This window comes from Mytilus galloprovincialis, chromosome 3, assembly GCF_965363235.1.
Source record: "Mytilus galloprovincialis chromosome 3, xbMytGall1.hap1.1, whole genome shotgun sequence".
Taxonomy (NCBI): Eukaryota; Metazoa; Mollusca; class Bivalvia; order Mytilida; family Mytilidae; genus Mytilus; species Mytilus galloprovincialis.
Window position 1 is genome coordinate 78,592,890 of NC_134840.1, and position 23,198 is coordinate 78,616,087.

At 31.9% G+C, this 23,198-nt stretch overlaps 1 protein-coding gene across 1 annotated transcript in view; it reads right to left on the bottom strand.

Annotated features, from left to right (window-relative positions):
• LOC143066818 (furin-1-like) overlaps nt 1-23,198 on the bottom strand; it is a 42,748-nt gene that overhangs the window by 17,607 nt on the left and 1,943 nt on the right. The window contains exons 3-5 of the mRNA XM_076239628.1: nt 20,978-21,066; nt 14,193-14,365; nt 3,791-3,994 (exon numbers count right to left, since the gene is read on the bottom strand). Of these exons, the coding sequence (XP_076095743.1) occupies nt 3,791-3,994; nt 14,193-14,365; nt 20,978-21,066 (466 nt within the window). The remainder of the gene's footprint in view (nt 1-3,790; nt 3,995-14,192; nt 14,366-20,977; nt 21,067-23,198) is intronic.

Below are 23,198 nucleotides of genomic sequence, written 5' to 3' on the forward strand. Positions count from 1 at the left end.
CTTCAGAAAAAAAGAGGTTTATCTAAGTTATTGATGTCTTTTGTGTTTCTTTTTGAAAAAAATAACTTTAGAAATCAAGAATAAAATTATTCACGTGGGATTTTACACACAGAAATTTATAACGGCAATTTTCGAGTGTACATATAGTTAACGGTGAAAAAAATCAATTCTAAGTGACAATATTTTTATAATTATCCGTTACAGTTCTAGAAACCATTTAAAATTTATTTAATGAATCACAATATTGCTTGTACCTATATTGTTGATAACTTAACGTCCAGCAGCAAATATTTCGGGTATTCGAGCATTTTACGTTCTCTATCAAAAAGGACGTGACTACATATTTACTGTATATATCCCGCAAACATGCAGACTCTACGACAGTATGGATCTTAATGGAAGATGGAATAAGCTAGGGTTATATATCTAATCACAGTAACCTTTGCAATCGATTTGACCAAGATTTATACAGACCAAATTTGGCAAATACTAATATATCTATAATACTAAAATAACGAGGTCCAATTTGTCAGCCGTCATGGGGTAAAAACAACAAATCAAAGAATTCAATTTTATATATATTCAATATAGGACAATGATGTTGATTAAAATTTACACCACTCCAGACCCTTTTGTTTTACACATAATTAATATTGCCAATAATTAACAAGATCCGGGTCGATTCCGATACCGATACCAATAGTATATTCACCTGTAACCTATTACCTTATCTGTACGTTTTTCATCGGACAGGCGCACCACCAACTGGTGTATTTTGGATTTTGCTATATACACGAGTTATAATCACAGGGTTGACACTACTAAATTCAATCACTGTCAAATTGTTCCCTATTGCAGTTTTTACAGCAGTAAGACTTTCTAAGATAACAATACAAATACTAAAAATCTGGACTTAAAATAAGACATATAGGTACAGTTTTTCAATGTGTTAGCGGGCATGACATAAAACAATGAATCAAAGAATTCAACTTTATTTATAACTAAATTAATAAATATAGGACAATGCTGTTGATTAAGAAAATACTCCATTCCAGGACCTTTTGTTTTCCAAATAATTAATATTACCAATAATTGATAAGTTCCAGGTCGACGGGTTCAAACAGAACGATTTTGAAAGCAGAGAAAACTGTGCATCTTATAATCGGCATGACTTTATCAAATGACAATCCAAATACTAAAATAAGGCTTACGCAAAGTTATATACTTTAATTCAGTCACGCACCCGCGATATCACGGGTGTGTTCTAGTTATATTATAAATATTACATATATACAAATATTATATATATATATATATATATAAATATCAGTGACAGTACTACGACAGATGTTTTCGATCGGATCACCAGTGATTGTGATACAAGGCTGACAACATATTTTGTATATTTAATTCGTCTTAATATCAGCCAAACAATGTTAGATTTGAAAAGTTGCCGAAGCAATTTTTTTTTCTTTCCTGGCCTTTACAAAAATAAAGCATTGGGTGTTAACTTTCCTCCATGGTCTTTTTTAGTGTCGTAACACAGTACATGATATATAAGGCATGAAGGTGGAATTTTACTGATCAGCTGAATTATCTCAGTCAGGATCCTACTTCGTCAGAATTATCTCCCCATTACGCCAGTTCATTTCTTTTACAATCGTAGAAATGGAAGCCATTGTAGGGATAACGCGCTACCAATTTTGCTCATGGAAACCGATAAATTTATCCACATTGCACCATTACGATCCTTATATATCAGTTGTATTTTAAAAGACAAATGTATCAACGAGCTAATGAGCATCAGTTAATGATCTTGTCTGCATTGATTCAACTTAAAACTATTGTCTGAACGGTTGTCATGTGGAATTTTCGAAAATTCATAAACATTTAAAAAAATTCTAATTAAAAATTTCGTGGAAGGGCAGACTAGATTTTTTTAGTGTATAAAGACTATAAACCCTAGTTTTCACACACAAAAAATTATATTTTTTCAAAGATATGCATTTTCATCATCCAACTTGAAAGAATGTCGTCAAGTACTTTCATTAAAAAATAACTATTCGAACACACCTTCTCTGTTTTTTGTGACTCATTAGATAGATATTTCACTTGACCCATATATTTCATCTTTTAGTACTGTTATTTTTTTGTGTTATAAAGTCAATCTGTAGCTTTGATATATACATGTATGAAATAATCTTACTTTGTACGATATCAAGACTAAATATTCAACTCAAACACGCCCTAACATAAAAAGGTGCACTCGATTTTCTCTTTTCGATACAATTGTTACCCATTTTAAGGAATTTTTTCTTGAGTAACATAATGGAAGGGCAGACACGAAAATTTTTGAACTAATAGATTGATATGTTATAGGTCCGTGGTAATTTTTTCAAAAAAATCGGAGGTTAAGCATTTTCTTTATCCAACTTGAAAGATACCCATGTCGTCGACTTGAAATCTAATTGTTCTGCTTAACTATGTACTAGATAAATTGAAAACATATGCAAATGGTGTTTTTAAAATAAAACACCTCGTAATTGAGAAGAAAATTGTAATTTTCTTTGTTTCTATTAACTTTTAAAATTTTTGTCACTATAGTAAACAATACAGTACACATTTATCGCCTTCTCTAACAAAGAGCTTCGATTTTTTTGTTCTATTTCAACCGGGTTTCCGACTGATCTATCGTAGAGAATCTCATACATATATGTCAATGTCAGAAAAATATAGTTTTTTTTGTATGAGGCTGGGGAAGGGCGAGGTTCTACCGAGCCCTTCCCCAGTTTTGCGCCGAGTACAAAACAGTTTATATTTTGATGACATTGACCTAATATTATTTTTATAATATTTTTAATACTAAATTAATACCTTGATAAATCGTAACACAAAATAATGTCAAACTTAATTTCATCCTTTAATGAATCCCTGATTGTGGAGAAAGTATTCCAAGATGAAATTGACATTATACAAAGTATAGCTATGGACATAAACACAACTAGTTGCAGTATAAATAGATTCTTCCACTTATTGACTGTAATACGATATTTATCCACTCCACTCGTGACAGTTAAATTTCCAAATTAAAAACGCAAGGCTCGCCGATTTAAAATTTACAGCCGAGAGTGAATAAATGCCATTCTATTCTGAGATAAGCAAGAGCATTTTTCATTGCTGCCACATGTTTTGTATATATGGTATCTAATATTTATAGTCCTAAAGATGCTTTAAGTTGCTTTAAGTTAGTGAAAGTTATTCACGGAAAAATTAAATAGTTTGTACTCAATAACATAAGTACGTGTAAAGTACGTACGTGTAAAGGTTGCCCATTGTATAAAATTCTTAAACGCACTATAAAGAGAGAGGACATGCAAATTAAAATACTATACGTAGGAATAAGAACGTTAATGTGTCGGTCAACACAGATCAGTACCGAATTTGCAATTGGATATATTCATTATAAATGTTATAATGAATATCAAAATCAATTGAAAGTTGGAAAATTGTCATCAGGAGTTCCAATAAATCAATGAAATCAAATACCTAATATAAATATTTTTGTAATGAAATAGATAAATATTGGGAACAGGAATTTAAAAAAAAACCTACAAGTTTTCATTCTTAAATTCTACTCCTTTTCTATTAACTGCTTTAATAAGTTTATTGATTTACAAAATAATTATCTTCCTCTAAACAAACACAACAACAAAAATGTACGCGTATAACAGATAGCTTGCACAATATAGATTTCCTCCAAAGGTTTTATCATGGAAAATATTAGACTTACTAAATATCTGTCATCCTCGCTGCCACCATATGCTACAGCTAAGGCAGGAGCACATACTTCTGAGTACCATGCATTTTGACCAATCTGTGCACTAGAAATGGCTACAGTATATATACTGTTAACATATCCGTCACCATTACAGTTGTCATTAGTTTGTCCATTACCTGCTGCCCATATGTAAATAGCACCTTTGCCATTCCTTCCCTGCAATGTGTTAAGTGTTGCAATAGATACCTTATATGACAAGAAGCTCTCAAAGGTTTTTATCGCTAAACAACTATCCCGATTCCTACGGTAAACGATGACCACTCTCAAACTTTATAAAATATGTTGATTCAGTTTAAATTTTCGAGTAAATAGTCGTCCTAATACTGGATTTTGAAAGACATTGCATTGCATTCAGAGTTGACCAGAAGTACGATTAGCTAGCATTCTTGTGTGTTAAGAAGGGTATGATTAAGGAAAGATCTGAAGATTGAGTCAGCTATCTTTCTTCTAATCAAACAGATCTGCAAATTCCTAAAAAATGTAAAATAAAGTGCATTTCTTTATTAAACATGCACGTTTTAAATTACTACAAAATGCAGACCGTTGGTTTTTCTGTTTTAATTGTTTTACACTAGTCTTTTTTGGGCTCTTAATATAAACTTGCTGATGTGAGCCAAGTTCAAGTTGAACTTAAAGGCTCCGCGGTGAAGGTCGTACTTTGACCTATAACTGTTTACTTGCACATTGAGACTTGGATAAATAGTTGTCTCATTGGCACTCATACCACATCTTTAAAAGCTTCTTATCTATATATCTCAATCATACAAGCAATGAAACAATATAATATTACATCAGTACGAACATACATTGATGCCAACGTCAAAACCGATCATTTTCAGTATGTTTTAGGTAGATATATAATATGTTATGAATATAAAATATCTATTTGTATTCAGCATAATAACCGGTATTTTTAATCGATTAATGACTGAATGCATCTTCCTTCAATGTTTCATAATCAAACTCTTTCTATGTAATGTTTTATAATTTAATTTTGGATGCAACGCGTCTTCTGATTGGCTGACGTTATTTTGTTATGAGCCCATAGACATAATTTAGTCATGTGACCGTGACGTCATCAACGTTTTTCCATTGTTTTCTACGAAATAACATAAAAAATGTGGTGCACACTGTTAAATAACCCGCTACGCGCGTTGTTCAGTGTGCACCAAATTTTTTATGTTATTTCTTCATAGACAGAAAAAATATTACAGTCATTCCTTAAATAACTAGTATATCCCACTAGTACGAGTGGTTTACACGACTCAACCAAAGTATATTTGTGTTGGAACAACGAATCCTTTCAGACACTAAAACGGCAAACTTCTAATAAGTTAATATAATTATGTTACCAGTTTTCTTTTTTAAATGTTGTATTTTGTGAAATGCCTGAAAACTTTATAGGCCTTCTCTAACATGTCTGTGTAAGATATTAACGAATTTTTTCAGGCATTTTACAAAAAAAAGCTTGCATTTCAAGAACTTTAACAATCAAAAATAAAATTTACTGAAGTGTTTGAAATTTCCAACATGCACTGAAATCGACAATTGTGTTTTATTAAACAAAATGTATGGGTATCAGGTTCTGTTGCACATTTGGCCTGATTTTTTGCTAATACATTGTCTGGAGTGAAATCTGGTCTTAGCACTAAAACCACATTTGATAAAAACAGGACCATGACACATTCAGCTCTGTGAATTCTTTTTTTTTCTGATGAAACGCTTATCGTTCGGCAAACATTGAGTTGCACAAACAACACACACTTGAATATCTTCTTTTTCAGGTATTCCACCAAAGATTCAAAGTGACATTAGTATGATTAGTTGACTTATATTGTTTTGACTTATCATAACATTTAACAGAAGCAACGATTACCTTTCCGATGCACCTTGATTTGTTTCTTTTTTGTCGATTTAAGGTGGTACCTAACACCTTGACTAATTTGGCGCGTTTAATTTTCATAAAACTTTGTCAAAATATTTACTTTGACCCTTTGACAAAAATATAAAAAAAATCAAAAAACTTGAACCAAGCGTTTCCTCAGAAAAAAATCATTGGACATATAACAGTTTGACAAACACTAATTTGATCATTGAGAAGCTTAATATTTTCTAAACATTAATACAATATGATTAAAACGTTAAGCTGATTTTACAGAGTTATCTCCCTGTAGTGTTGGGTACCACCTTGAGTAAGAATTCACTAAGAAGAGTAACTATGATACCAAAGACCACAATAAATTATTTGTAAATCCCACGTTTTTCTTTACTTATTTCAAGGTTTACAGTCGGAAAGCAAGCCCTTAGAAACGACCGTTGTTGCTACTTTCTTAAGACAACAATGGGACTGATATTAAAACCCGCCATTCTGAAATTGCGTTAATTTCGCGGAATTTTTTTTTTTGGCGCCAATTTGGAAGTTTATCTTTTTTTCAGTTTCCTACTTGCCATTTGGGTCTGAAATAGATTTATTTCGATTTGTTAAGCATGGAGTTTATTATCAAAAGGAAAAAAAATCTCAAACATGTCAAATTGGCCGTCTTTTAACGATCCCGTAATGCCGTTGATCGTCGTTTAAAATTATTTTCTTCTATTTTTCACAGATTAACATATATACTATATGTACTATACAAACAATATTAATAATACGTATCTCAAAATTAAAAAAAAAGCATCAAGTATAACGTTCTATTACCCCTTGGGAAACCCCGTTTGAACTAAATTCCAAAAGAAAGACATTTTTTGACATTGTAGTTTTTCGGTCTTACACATCGATGTCACCTGGCATCTGAACACAGTCAATGTACACACATTTAGTATGTTTGTTTGAAAAAATAATGGCGATATCAGCTGTGAATATTTGACTGGATTAATTATTCTCTTTAAGTCAGTGAAATGTATGACTTAACTAAAACAAGGTAAGGAAATCTTATACTGTCTTTGCACAACCTTAACTGCTTTAGATGACTGACATAAAACACATTCGTCGTTTATAATAATATATTTTTTTTTTGTGATAAAGGAATCCTGCAAAAGTAAATGAGAAAGTATTGTCCTAAATTAGAACTTAGACAGCCAACAACCATTTGATTTTCTGGTGGGGGTAGGGGTGGTGGCTATTGATTGTTTTGAAAAAAAAAGTTTGTTTCCAATTTTTGGATAAAAAATAATTTTTTTTCGAACCTGAGAAAAAAAATGTTTGTTTTACCCTCAGCTGCCATTAAATGAAATGCTAAAATTGAAAGAGAAGAATTGTTTTTAACTTGTCTGGAAAAAATGCATAGTTCCCCCCCTCCCTGAAAACAAATGTTTGCTGCCTTCAAACAATCTCTTTCAGAGTATCATTTTAATCAATCTTCAAAGCATTATCATACTGACATGAAGTGTGACTTAATTTTGACTGGTGATCTAAAACATAATTGTTGACTTAGCCCCCAGAAACTACTCTGAAATACTTTTATACAAATGTAAAAATGCATAGTTTTTTTAATGTTATTATTATTTTTTTAAATAGAAAAAGAAAAATATTACTGAGTCTATTTTGCTTATTCATTTTCAAGTTCATGATAAGCACCATTTATTTATTGGTTTAGTGTTACTTTTATAATTTGAGTCCATTCATTATAGTGCCTAATAAGATTTTGTGAGGTAGACGAAATTGACCTTAAAACGATCGTGTTGACTTTTTGGGTCCCAACATAGGTAGATCGGACATATTTTGACGTTATATAATGACTTCTTTAGTTTGGGATTTATTGTAATTAGTATGTTCCTATGAGACTGAAAAATGATATTTTTTTTGTAAGATTATAATATGTTTACCTGGCGTAGCCGTGCGTAAAATGTATGTTGGCATTTCTCTTCAAAAAATGACTTGTTGATTGGAATAAAACTTCTTATTTCTAAACTTTTTTCTGTTTTTCTCCGCAATTGCCTATTAAAAAATAATCTATCTACTGTGTATTTGGAGAAAATTGTGAAAATAGGAGAATTGGCAATTCTTACCTTCCGTACCTATACTTCCATTGATAAAACATAACATGGACTCATCCAGTGTCCAGTTTGAAGGTCATTTTACTTACTGTCACATTCATGCACGTTCTGATTTAACCAATAGTCATGTACGAAAAGCATAAACAGTTTGAAGGTAAACTAGTAATAATTTAATCCAATCAAATTCCGTAATTTTCAATAACAATGACCGGTCCACATCAGAATAAGTAATAGGGGTAAACTGGGTAGGGAGAAAATGTAAGATATTCAAAGTTTATTTTTTTGCAATAACGAATAAAAATTTGTCAAACCAAAGTTTTGCTATCATTTCATAAACATGTCGTTGTGTGTTGGTACAGTTTTCGGAACTTTCATGTATGTATTTAAGGCAATACAAAGTTTGGGCTTCAAAAGTCCACATAATTATTGACTTTATACAGGAAATTCGTCCTTTTAAAACATAAAATGTTTCACAACCAATACGTGACTACAAAGTAAAATCATTTCTCAAAACACTGCAAACATTTTCATTACAATTGGTATAGTAGTATTGTCATAAAGTGCGTTTAATTGAACAGTGGTATAGCAAACATCGAATTCCCTCACAAAATCTTGTTAGGCACTATAGAACTATAACTTGCATGAAATCAATGAGACAACATGTATTGTTATATTTAGTTTGTTCATACAAGGATTGCAAACTAATTTTCCCTTTATAAATTTAAAATGATGAAGATTTACATTCAGATACTTTCATTATGATCTCTTTTAAGTTTAAATGAAAAAGGTAGGACCAACTTGCAAGTGTCAGTAATGAAAAGGAATTCCTGTTTTTTATCATGTTAATACTGTCTTGATCCATTATTCATGAATATTTAGACTACCCCTTGTATAAATTAAGTAGATATTTATTTCTGTGTCAAAATAATTTGGTAGCAGCAGTAAAAATACTTACCAAAACATGAATATTAAATTAACTCTTGGAATATTAAATTAATATTTTACAATTATTAACCCTATTATGGCACATAGGGACACGTATTTCACTTGGACTGAGTTCTGAAAAGTGATAAAATGTGTTTCTCTATTTTTTTGGCACATGTTTACAGTATCAAAATATATTTAATAAGATTATTTTAATAATATCCACATGTAAATAACAGCATATAGTGCTTGATATAACAATAGTTTGTTCATGAAAGTGTCAAACAAAGGGACGTAACTCATGAATTACCGTCGGCCCCGATTCGTCAGAAATATCGAAACATCTAACTGGCACATTTGCGTATCTTAGCATATCAACTGGCACAAATTTTACATATTATAGTCCAAGTTATGTTACATAACATAATTTAAATTCAGCATAGCTTCCCGAGAAGTTAAGAAAGAAAATTACGATTTTAATTTTCTGTGACCAATTTTTTTCGTCAACACCTTGACTTTGAAGACACATTTTGAGAGAAAAAAATGAGTTTAATCCATAAATGAGTTGAGTAATATATTTCTTATATACTCAAGAATGTTCACTTTGAGGAAATGGGGTCAAACCGGGGTCAGCTTTCCGACTGTTTACAGTATCTCTCTATCCATTACTGTTTTCAAGATGATGTACAAAAACATCAAAGTTCGTTAAAATTTTGTATAGTGCAATAACTGCATATCGAGTCATTTGATGGTTTCAGTCATATAAACATTATTGTAGATTTTGTTTTGCAATATTAAAATAAGGAGATGTGGTAGGATTGTCAATAAGACAATTATCCTTCAAAGTTCAAATAAAGTGGATGTAAGGCCTTCAACATTGAGAAAAACCCATACCGTATAGTCAGCTATAAAGTAACCCGACATGAAAAATTTGAAACAAGTAAAAAATTAATAAACTAACAGCATTATTTATAATAAAACAGTTTACGAAAAACAAATATGCCAGACATCAAACCAACAACATCCACCGAACTATACACTCCTGACTTGGGGCAGGCTCATAACGAATGAGGTGGAGGTCATGTTTTCAGACAATTTATTCACTGTTAACAGTCCTGATGTTACTAGATACTAGTATCCATGTAGATTCTAAAATTGGTACCAGTGGGAATTTATTTGATAATCATTAAATGTTCTTTCATAGTTACTCGTGGATTATCTAAATTATCTAATGTCGATAACCGGATGATTATTCTCGCCGAGTTTCGGACTTTGAACAAATAAATACGATATCGATTGGATAAACACACAATTTTTGATTTCGAGTGTCTTACACATTCAACAAAGTTGTCAATTTCTCTAACACCTGTTAGCACGTTTCGATTCATCTATTTAGATGATAAACCTTTTATCATTGGTTATAAATTTAGTTAAATATTCACAATACAGGCTTCATTTAAAGGATTTAAATACTTTTAAAATATAGACCTGAATCACATCGCCGCGATGGACTATGTAAGTTTTTTTAAGGTACACACATGTTAAACGATATACGTGTATTGCCATACGATATTTTCAATAAATATTATACTTTTTTTATCATGGAAGCAATAATATTAAAATATTCATTTGATCAAAACGGGGACGTGGTTGGTACCCCGGTGAGAGGCAAACTATGATTTCTTATCGATCCAACATATCAGCCTTTCACAATGGCAAACTCAATTTAGTTCCCTTCGTCTCGGTCTATTTACTTTGTAGAACCTACATATTAACGGATATATTGTTAATAAGCCCTTTCCTTTAATATTGCATGAAATACTTGCCACTAGATGGTGAACAATCAATAATTAATCAATCAATGAGTACAAAATGAGAACTTTAAAAGATATGACATGTATGCCAATTACCATGTGTATTTCATCATCGAAAATAGAGATTTAAATATAATTTGTTATAAAATCTTGAATGATGATTGCTTCAGGCTTACATAGAAATTATCTTTAGATTATATTTCTTACATTTCCATGATATTTTGTGCGCTAAGTGTAGTTAACAGAATACAATAATAAACGTGATTAAGATCAAAACAAAACGGATACTGATAATTACATTATTTTCTCTTCCCCTACCGAAACAAGGTTTATGTAAAATTTAATCTGACACATTATAGCTTATAACATTAAATATGTCAAAGAATCGGCGGCTCAGTGTTTTATTTTATTTTTTTATTGGGTGCTGTTGGTTTGTTAAAAAATTATTTGTGAGGTTTTATCCGGTTATTATTCAATTGTGACAATGTAACAAGGATAAATATATGTTAGTGATTTAGGGGAATTAGACTCCGTTATTACATGACATGGATTAAACATATAAGCTCTTTGTATTACAAGCATTGTGCAACTTAACAAAATTATAAAGCGTTCTGACGCTTTTGGCGCGACACAGCAAGAACAAACTATAAGACTTAGTATAATAATAATAAGTATTACAGCGAAAATATCGCGAATGTACAATTTCATTTCATGAATATATATATGAACTTTCTTTATCTCTCCGAATCTAACTTTATTCACCTCCGAATAAGCACCAGTTATATTCAACTCCACGACGATATATATTTTGCGAAGAAAATAAACAGGTGTCTTCTATTCCGTCTGCTATTTTTTGGAAAAACAATATTTAGATTTAAAATCGTGGTCCGGTGGTTAAAACTGAAACTTCGCGTGTATTATAAAAATAGAACATATCGATGAGTGCATGCTCTCTGCAAATTCGGATTTTGAGAAATTTTTGTATTATAAAGAATTTGATTATTATTATAAATAGACGTGGTACGAAATGGTAGATATCCGATGCTGAGGTTGACAAATATATATTTAAATAAAGGCAACAGTAGTATACCGCTGTTCAAACTCATAAATCCATGGACAAAAAACAAAATCGGGGTAACAAACTAAAACTGAGGGAAACGCATAAATATAAGAGGAGAACAACGACACAACACTACAATGTAACACACACAGAAACGGACCAAGCATCAGACAAAATCCCACGAGAATAACAAATATAACATCAAAACCAAATACAAGAATTTGGGATAGACAAGTACCGTTACACGTCTTATCGCAATGTCAATTTACACTCAAAAATAAGAGAAAACAAACGACGCAACGTTAAATTGTAACACACACAGAAACGAACTATAATATAACAATGGCCATATTCCTGACTTAGTACAGGACATTTTTAAAGGAAAAAATGGTGGGTTGACCCTGGTTTTGTGGCATGCCAAACCTCGCACTTTAATGGCAATGTTAAATATAACATTGAAATGACAACATAATATTACAGGACTACAATACAAATAAATAGCAGAACGTATTAGACAAAGAAACACATGATTAATGAATAACAAAAAGAATCAGGTTTAAAATTCAATACGCCAAAAACGCGCCTTGTTTACACAAGACTCACCAGTGACGCCCAGATATAAAAGATCGAAAGCGAAAAAAAAAAGAACAAAGTTGTACAGCACTAAAGATCAAAAGTTGAAAAAGGTTGGGTCAAATACGGCTATGTTTTTATGCTTGGGATAAGAACATCCTTTTTATCTAGAACAATTAATGCTGTTGCAAACAGTGGATATATCGTATTAAAAAATAAAATTGATTTAAAGCTTTCAATTTCCTGTGTACCAATTGGACCTTATGTTTAAACTGAACATTATTAAATGTCAACGTACAGTTGTTCCTTATTTCAGATGTCCCTTTGGAAACATTATTATTGACAATTTCATTATAAATATTGATTATGAAACGAATATTCCATAACATTTATTCCGTGAGAAATGAATATTTAATATAAATTCCATAATAGTTCACTGATAAGGATTAGGGTATTACATAACGGAAATAGATCTAGGAGAAAAGAGAGAAGGAAAGCCGAGAAAAAAGAGTACGACACGAAAGAACCCCCACCCCCTTTTCTCCATCTTCCTCAAAAATATAGAACTACAAATTATTATATACATGTACGTAGTATTTTTATTTATTCTTTTTACGTTTTTGGTTAAACGTGCTTTCTATCGGGAAAAGACGGTGCCTATTTTGCATCATAAACTCCTCAAACTATTTTCAACTTTTAAACATTGCAGAACGTTTGTATCCACATGTAACATGCTATATGGGGATACCCTGTCATTTTCGTTTTTAGTTTGCTTATAACTTCGTCTTTTTTAAAGAAAACTTTAAGGCAAATCGAAATTTCTGTTATACCAATTTCATTCGGGAAAAAACTATGAGATACACCATGAGCAAAGAGAAAAAAATGTAAAAAAAGAAATGGAACGACAAATTGAACTCAGTTTGTCTTCGACTTGAGTCCCCTAATTAAAGTCCAATTTGTCAACCTCAGCGACGACAATATACCCTTTCGTAACATGTCTAAAAGTAATAGTAGTACTATAAGCAATAGAACAATTGTTTAGAGAGAAAAAAAAAGTATGTCGATACTTTAGATTTCAAACAGATTGAGAACTGCATTGTAAATTGAAAGATACTATTATTGTGTCGAATTTTCCTTCATAAGTCTGATTTAAAGTTAATTTAAATAGAAGTCCCGTAAAAGTAATTTCACTGACAGTTTCAAGATAGCTTTCTTTATCTGTTGTCAACAGTGTTTGTATAGCTTTGAAAACATTAAAAATTCAACTTGAGGTAAAATTGGTGAATTTCGAACTGTAAAAATATCGTGTTAATCCGGTTCGTTTGATATTATTCCATGCTTTGACATGTAGTTGAAGAAATGAAATAGGTAGAATATATAATGAAATAGAGTTGCAATGTTACAGCTTTAACGTGTGTAACCAGTAAAAGTGGATTGAATTCTTGTACTGTTCTGAATTTTACTTTTGTTGATCTGCAAATATAGATCAATAAAATGGATAAGGTTGAGATCTCACAGCTAGTATATAACCGAGCCACATTTGCATGTGACTGTCCTCAGTTTGGAACCTCGTCCGTAGTTATCGTATCTGAATTTTTTTTTCGTCAATTGGAGAATTGACTGTTAATGACAGATCTTTGATTGTTTCAGTTAAATCTTTTTACACCTGTCTATTGTGCAGGCTATACGTTGTCCTCTAGATGTCGTTAGGTTATTTTTGTAGCTATGTTGTTGTATTTCGACTTTTACCGAATATCTTTTCTTATAATCCTATTACGCTCAAAACCTCGAAATTTTGATTTGATATATATCTGAAGAGATGCAGAAGATAAAAAGAAAAATGAGGCTAAATGTGTCAATGCGATAAGTATATTTCCAACGCCAGCGAGTAAAATTTTGTAGATTCATAATCTGTACTCTACTTAAACCGGAACAATATGTCAATTAGGCATAACCAAACGACACAAAAAAGAACAAAATGGCTACTTACATTCGTCACTCCATCCAGCAATGCTGCCTTTGTCACTGAACCAGGGCCAGTAAAACCAGTACCGTCAGTAGCTCCCCAACTATTGCTGTATATATCAACATTTGACAGATAGTGAGAAAGACCTTGGGCTTCCTCTGAATCTGTTATAGGGTATTTTCCCAATATCCGAATTCCTTTTAAAAGAAATGAATCGTGTCTCTTAGGCTGTACAGTGTTTGTAAAGCATAACATATCTATTGATACATGAATATGCAATGACAGCGAGAAATACTTTTGACTGGGTTGAAATTGAAGTGAGATCAAGATTTAATTGATATATCTGACTTAGCTTTTGTGGGTTTTTTAATGCGATACTTCAAATATTTGGTGCATAATTTAATGGTAACTACCAAACGTCATCCGGGGCTTGCAAACGAGGTAGGATGAGCGACTATTTGATATAACACCTTTGTTAGACGTAAATAAATATCAAATCAGTGTTTTTCACTATTTGTGATATGATATCATATTATGTTACTGGCATCAACAACTGAAGGACGTCGTTTCCGGATATTTAGACCATTTTCAACTTACGAGTAAGTAATCGAGGTAATTCACAACTTACTGTCTTGAGACCATAGTGGTATACTCTTAAGCTAGAATGGTGATTTATCTGAATTATCATACAATTGTCTATTGTCCATAATAGGGAGCAACTATTTGATTTTAAGAGGGGGCTAAAAAGAAAACGTTAATCATGCATTTCGTTCGCTGCATCTTTTGACTATTTTTTTCTTATTTTATCTGATACTGATGTATTTTTCGGTAATCTTTAAACAGAGTTAAAGAGGCACATTTGTGTGTAAAATAGTATTAACGAAAAAACGGAATTCAGTGTAAATTTAAAAAACAAAAAGTCATGAAAACCTAACAAAATCAAACGCTGGACTATATCAACCAACCGTACAAATAGAAAACAATTGGCCGTTTCAGAATCTAATGCATCCTGGGTAATATTTTCAAAAGTGTACACCAAAACGTCCTGATTGGTTGAAAATGTCATAAACAATGGAAATTTAACCAATGACGTGGCGTTATTTTCATTTTGGAGTACGAACAATAAAATTACCCATGATGCTTTAGATTCTGAAACGGTCAATTGGCATATTATCTATTTGGTACATGCATTGTCCAAAGAAAATACAGTTGGTTAAACGTGGTTCTATAGATACCTAAACATCCCAATTGTATGACAGTTGTTTGTAGTTCTGAGTTTGTCAGTCTTTTAAAACGCTAGGGAGAATAAAGTTAGAGAGAAATTTTCCACAAACGCCTCGAAGGCAAAAGATCAATGTATGCTGTACATAAAGACAGTGTTACTTCAGGAGAAACAAAGTTAGAAACAAACAGTAAAATAGCATGGTGAAAAAGTTGTAAACAAGACATTATTAAATGTTATATTGAACGAATATTTTGAAAACCCAAGCTTAAGACATCAAATGGATGAAAAAAGTACGAATATTAAAAATACTATAACAATTAATCATAAACTATCATTAGCACCATCACAAGGAAAAAGTATTTCAGATTATGTATAATTTTAGTGTTATCACCAATGTTAACCTCATTAGAAACACCAAATATGAAAATGGCATAGTCGACAACCAAGTTGTCATATTTGTTCAATATCATAAATTTTCTAAAATCAATGTTTCTACACCTATTGTAGCTGGGACTCGGTCAAAACTTAATACATTGATGTATAACTACACCATATCAAATATATTAACTACTGTCCCAAGTCAGGAGCCTCTGGCCTTTGTTAGTCTTGTATTATTTTAATTTTAGTTTCTTGTGTACAATTTGGAAATTAGTATGGCGTTCATTATCACTGGACTAGTATATATTTGTTCAGGGGCCAGCTGAAGGACGCCTCCGGGTGCGGGAATTTCTCGCTACATTGAAGACCTGTTGGTGACCCTCTGCTGTTGTTTTTATTTGGTCGGGTTGTTGTCTCTGACACATTCCCCATTTTCATTCTCAATTTTACTAAATGGAAAATACCGTACTTGAATAGCACAAGTAACACATTTATAGAGGAAAACAGGGAGTCATAATAAGGCAAACTGGACTCAAAGAAAAGAAGACTAACAACGTTTTAGTTTATTTTGAAACCAGATCAAAGTAGTACTAGACACAGAACACCAGATATACATCGGACATACATTGGTGACCTGCTAGATATAAAATAAGATACTACAAAAACAGATAGCATCACAACCATGATACAGGTATTTGTAGCAATGCTGGTCATACATACAATTATATAATTATTGTTGTGAGAAAGTTTCCATATATTGTAACACGGGGTTTAGAAGGAGTTTCGGATACACAATGGGTACAATTAAAAGGCAATGACGAAGTCAATGATTTAATTAGCGAAATCCTACAAGTGATTCTGATTTTTTTTTAAACAAGAGAAGGTGCACAATAGCATTAATTGTAAATAGGGGTTTATGTAGAGTTTCGGAACAAAATTGGTCCCCCCTAAGTAAAGCAATAGCAAAGTGCTTTTGTGAGGGAAACTCCAAAATGATTTTGGTCAAAAATCGAATTTAGAAAGTTCAAGATTGTGCGAACATTTTAGTACATTTTGATAAGAGGTTAGGAAGTAATTGCGGATACAAAATGAGTACACCCTAAATCAAACAAGGACAAAGTTCATGTTTGGTATGGGAAACCCCGAAAATAACTTGGACAGAAAACATAATAGGAGGTGCACAATGATATTGTATGGTTAAGATTCTGAGAAAGTTTCGTTTATCTATGATTAGGGGTATAGGAGAAGCAAAGTGACAAACAAACAGGCAAACGGACGGACGAACGACGGGACATGTGGACGGTTAGTCTAACTAACCATCACTATATATCATTCGCTTTAGAAAAAAATGTGTAAAATAATCTCACAATTTACTCTGCAATGATACTTCCAAAGTGATGAATAACACTTAGGAACACTGAAGAGGTTGCTGTTAACAGATATTTCCAATAAAATGACATAGCTCTACATAACAAATCTGAACGTATCTCGGCCTATTGCAGTGAAGCATGACAGAGGGGAGCATAGACTGCATGATATTTTTGCTCGTTGAATACACATATTATGTTAGAATAGATGTTATTCCAAAATTAACCCAATCTGCTATTTTGAATGCTAACATGTTGTTACCAAATTGTGGAAGATTTTATTGACAACAACCTTTAAGGGAATAAACAATCCAGTTACTGGAATCAAATAAACCGATCATTACTGCGTCATTTCATTTGACCCATATATTTAGTTCTCAAATGAGGATTTTTCAAAACCACTAAAGTTTGAAATTATAAAAATTATAAAATCTGAAGCGAGATGATATTCTCATTTTTGATTTATAAGTTATGATGTTAAAATAAGAGTTTCAAACACGCCGGATTGTAAAAGGTGTACACGAATAACTTTTTATTTTTTATTCTAACATAATTCTGTAATTTATTTCAAGATACTTTTGTCCGACTCAAAAATACAGATAACAGATGCGTCTATCTGACAACACTTTGGCATCTTTCTGTAGAATTTTATAAAATGAAATATGGAATTTATTGAAATGCATCTTCAAGAAAAACATGATTACACTTTACTAAATCAGTATTTTTTGCCCTTCTTTTTTTAAAGATGCATGGGTATAACTTAACGTCATTACTCACAAATTATTTTTGTGAAATGTTTGGTGTGCAACTTAAACAAATACGTCTGAAAAACGGACATAGACATGTATGGAATTTTTTGTTGTAGTTTTGTTGAGTAGGATTCTTTTATCTTTATTACCAACTTGTGTGGAGCAGGATTTGCTTACCCTTCGGAGCATCTCAGATCACCCTCAGTTTCTGGAGGGGCCCTTGTTGCTCAGTCTTTGGTTACAATGTATCTATGTTGTGTTTTTTGTACTGTTATAAACTAAATATGCCAAATAAGGGTTTAATCTAATTAAGTGGTTTTCTGAACATGGAAATGTGATAATGACAGGGGGCACACATGTACGTATATCTTCAATATTCATAACCGCCTCAGTCTGTGGTCCTGTAGTGGCTTGCTCGCCGCGGGTGCGGGAGGTCCTGGATTCGATACTCGACTGGTTCAAATCTAAGATTGGCTTCACGCAATATATGGTATAGTCAGAATTATGTGTTCGGGTAGAGTGTCATGTCATCTTGTGGACCCTGTGAACTAGCATGTTAAATAATTTGGACCAGCGTGTAGGTCTAGTACAAAGTCGGGTTCAAATTCATTTTCTCCTCCTGAATATGCATATTCAAACTACATATACAATGAACACTTATTGTCCAACATCCTGTTGATACTTATATTTTAGCGTTGCGCAAAGTTGTGATCTACTAAACTGCATTGGGAGCAAAAACACCGAAAAGGAAAATATTAGCGTGCATTTGGACTGCATTGCGATCGAAATCATATCATCTTTTTTCTTTTTGTTTGACTTATGGTTCATGCACTACAATGCTTTGTGCAGTTAAAAAAACGCTGACACTCTATAAGTTGTTTATCAATAAATGGATAAAATACTATAAGTGAAGGAATTCCGAGGGATATAAAATATTTTTTCTTTTGTCTATTGTATTTGATTCGTACAGCATTTTAAACTGTCGCTCCCGTTAAATAAGACAACACATAACAATCCTTAATCGAGCGCATCTCCTGAAGTTTAAACTCTATAGGAAATTTTTCATTTATTAATTTTATAATAAAATGGAAAATACTTTAAACTTAGAAATGAATTGGAAGCAATACTTTATCTTAATTTTCAACTTCAATCAATCATCGACAAATCAGACAAACAATGATTTCGATATTTCTGAACTTGTCAACAAAATATCGGCCTTCTAAAACATATTTTACCCACAAAATATAAATAAATGGATAAAGACAAAAGATAGAACATCGGATAACCAAAACAGTTTGGATTTTAAATATAAAGAATAATGGAGCGTTCATCTGCAATGTTTATTACAAAATAAATCTCAGTATCAAAACCATGAAAGATAACTCAAATCGATGGAATATAATAGGTAAGTGATACGTGTCTTTACGTGATCTTATATCAGAGAAAATTCAGGTGGGAATCTGGAGAACCCTGTGATATATAAGAAATACCTGATTTCTTTCATTTTATATCCCGTAAACATTATTTGATATGGACGAAAATTACAGTGTATGGGTTTTAATAGTCTTGGAATACTTGGTTTAAACTTGAGCGACGAATTTAACCAAATTCAATAGATGGCAATAACAAGTCCAATTAGGTCCGTACGTCGAGTTACGTACGTATGTCATTTTATTGGAAATCTCTAATATGCGTTGGCGTTGCAAAACTTTACTTTGATTACGTTACTGTCCATCACAATAACAGTTTAGGTATCATTACTATGCAATATATAGTAAAACAGAGGATATGTGGTGCCAATCCAGGACACAAAATCAGTACATGCAGTACACACGACAATCTTACCTTCGTTTCAGTTTTTTGAATTACCGTATTTGTCCTAATAGAATTGAAATAGTTCATGCAAGCCATAATTTGTCATCATTTTCACATGGCCTAGGCCGTTGCTTGCATGAACTATTTCTTAAATTTCTCTATTGTTTTTTTCTAAACCAATCTGCAATTTCCTTATTTTCTGATATTTCTCGTTTTCCTTTAATTTCATTTTGAGTATCTTGTTGGTTCCTCTTTACAGCAATACATATTCACTCATTCACATGGCTGTAGACAATGATTGTTTGAACGATTATATATCTTGTCCTTCTGCATAGAAATCACTCGCAAACTTTCCGAATTATCATTTATTGGTGTACTTCTATTCAAAGGGTTTCCGATTAATGACCTAACACCCCATTTTAAATCTTTTAAATGAAACTATAATGCTAAACGTTTTTCACAAAACTTTCTGTCAAGAGCATATCTGATTAAGTTTATTCCAGAAACACGTGCCATGCACAATGTAATCTATATCATATGTTATATACTTCGATTAGGTCGGTACTACTTCTGGCAGATTATCAGTCTCTGAAGGTATTGATACAACTAAAGTAGCCAGTTTCTAAATGATACATTTTGTCTATATCTTTTCAATAATAAAATGTGTACTAAAACTAAAGTTGCCACTGCGATGTCCAGACTGTCGGTTTCGGGCATACAACGTGTTCCAATAACACGCGATATATATAAAAACTGTATGCTTCGTTTTTATTTTACCTATAACATTGTGTAACAGGGGTGGCGTGAAATCTAGCCTATAAGCTGATATAATAATTGAATGACCTTTATCTTATTTTCATGCTTGAGTTGTTAGAATAACTTTTCCGAATAAGATCTGTATTTATTTTTGTTTTCACCAATAATTTAAAGTAATTTTAAAAGTGCCTTTAACTTTAACATATGCTTTAAAACCAAATTTTATATCAATTAAGAATTCCCCCTTATATGTCCATGCCAATATTTCTTGAAACATGCCAGCCATGAAATTTCCTCCGTTGAAATTTTGCAAACATCCCATAGAGCAAATTACACGGATAATAAATATTGACAATTTGGTATATGACCGTGTTCTAAGGGACACGTACATGCAGGTCATAAATTAATTTGTTGAAATCAAATATTTAACTTCGAATGGGTGCCATAGGGGGTCCACCGGAATTTTGTGAGAGGAATTGTTGGCATGATTGGTGTTATAACCTATATTTTCATACTCACCAATGATGGTGGAACTAAATGCGACACCAACTACACAGATATTGTTATCTTTCACCGCTGCAATTAATCCACTTACTTCTGTACCATGACTGAAATATAATATGTCATGATAACTTTTGTATCATGACTGAAATATAATATGTCATGATAACTTTTGTATCATGATTGAAATATAATATTACATGATAACTTGTTTATGATAACTTGTGTACCATGACTGAAATATTATATGGTATGATAACTTGCGTACCATGACTGAAAAATAATAATATTGGTTTCATAGCGTGCTAGTGACCAAATACGATATATATTTTATTGACCCCATATATATCGTATTAGGTCACTAGCACATTATGTAACGAATGTATCTTACCGACTATCTTTTAAAACATGTGGTATTTAGACTAGTGACCTATCAAAGTGATCAATTGTTCAAAACCATTAGCACTAAGAAACGACTTCCATTGGTCTGTACAATAATAACTTGTTAGCTTTAAATGTGTTTTATGAACCTATTTCAACCGTTCATCATCTAATCAATTCCTTCGTCTGTAGAAACCTTTAAGGTACCGTTTCGTTTTTATTAAGGTACATTACACCACTACTAATCGTGTATTGAAATAAGCCCCGCCTACTAACCTAATATGCACGGCCTTCACGCGGTTGTTTTTAACCAATTATATTCCTAGAAATGTATAGTAGGTAAGATAAGTCATGTTGATTTGTGTAACATGACTGAAATAAAATATGTTATAATATGAAATCAGATTACATAGTAGAGTTTGAAATACTTAAATGTTGTTTTTTTTTTTGTGTGTGTTCAATGCACATGACATGAACGAAAATTATTTAGGAACGTTTGACAAGTTGGACCCGATAAAGAGTTCATAACAATAGTCTATAGAGCGTCCATTTTGTTTATGAATTAATTTTGTTTTTCTTTGTTTAATGTGTTTGAGCTTTTGATTTTGCCATTTCATAAAGGACTTTCCGTTTAGAATTTTCCTTTGAGTTCGATATTTTTGGTATTTATTTTTTTTTTTCAACAAATAATAGAGCAAATTTTTCGGACATCTACATTTAATATATTGTTATTGATAATTCTATATAAAGCATAATTTTACCTAGCTTGTTTTACTGAAATCATTGAAAGAAGTTCCTACAAAAATGTATGTTACTAGTTGTCGTTTCATATTTTACGGGTAATTCACTTTTACTCAATAATATATGTTTATCAGTTGATAAGCTATGTCCAGTCGCAAGTGATAAGATTTTATCCTAAAGATTTTATTATTATTATAAATCTGGTCAAAAGCGGGACATTAAACGCTGATAGTCGCATAAAAAGTTACATTCCCTGAAAATGTATCGAACATTCGATAGAATTCCCTCACATCTATGCTAATAAAATGACAAAAATTTCAAATTTTTGCGTAACATTGATAAAATTATATTTAAACCATATACACACAAGAAATATGTGCAATTTCTCTTCCAGATCCTTTTGTATTCCGTGTAATTGTAAAATACTCATCAGATATCTTACAAATGCCAGTTCCTTTCCGTTTCGATTTTAATGTTATTGCTGGGACAAAGCTTTCGGTCGATTTCTCAAATTGCAGGAACATCAAAATCATGTCAAGTTAAGTGAAACTCTTTCCACTCCAAACCTTTTGGTGACTTGTGATGGAAAAATCAGCACATCTTTAATTGCATATAAGAGCGGACTGATTTCCGGAATTTCGGTTGTACAAAAACAGGATCTGAGAAACAGGCAAATTAAGGCTGATCATAACCAATTGACAAAAATGGCTGTATTTACACCTCAAAAACTACGCTGAGTACAGAGTAGTTTTTGAGGTGGAAATGCAGCTATTTTTGTCGATTTGTTATGATGAACTTTAAGCCCGCCTATTTCAATTTTATATAACTTTTTATTATTCAAAGTAAGCACTCAAAAAGGGTTATACAGTAGTCCTAGGCATTAAGCTTCCGTTTGATACAAATGCACCAAAATAGCTAAATATTTTAAAAGTTATAGCTATGAGTATAAATTATTTTGTTTTGAATTAACAACCTTCCCCCCATTATGATACTGATACTGTTTTAACTACACAAAATAATATTAATTTTGCACAGAATAAGGATTCTTGAGGTGTTGTCTTTTTAGTATAGTCGGGATGTCATTTCATTGACGTATACACTGCATTTACTTTAATGG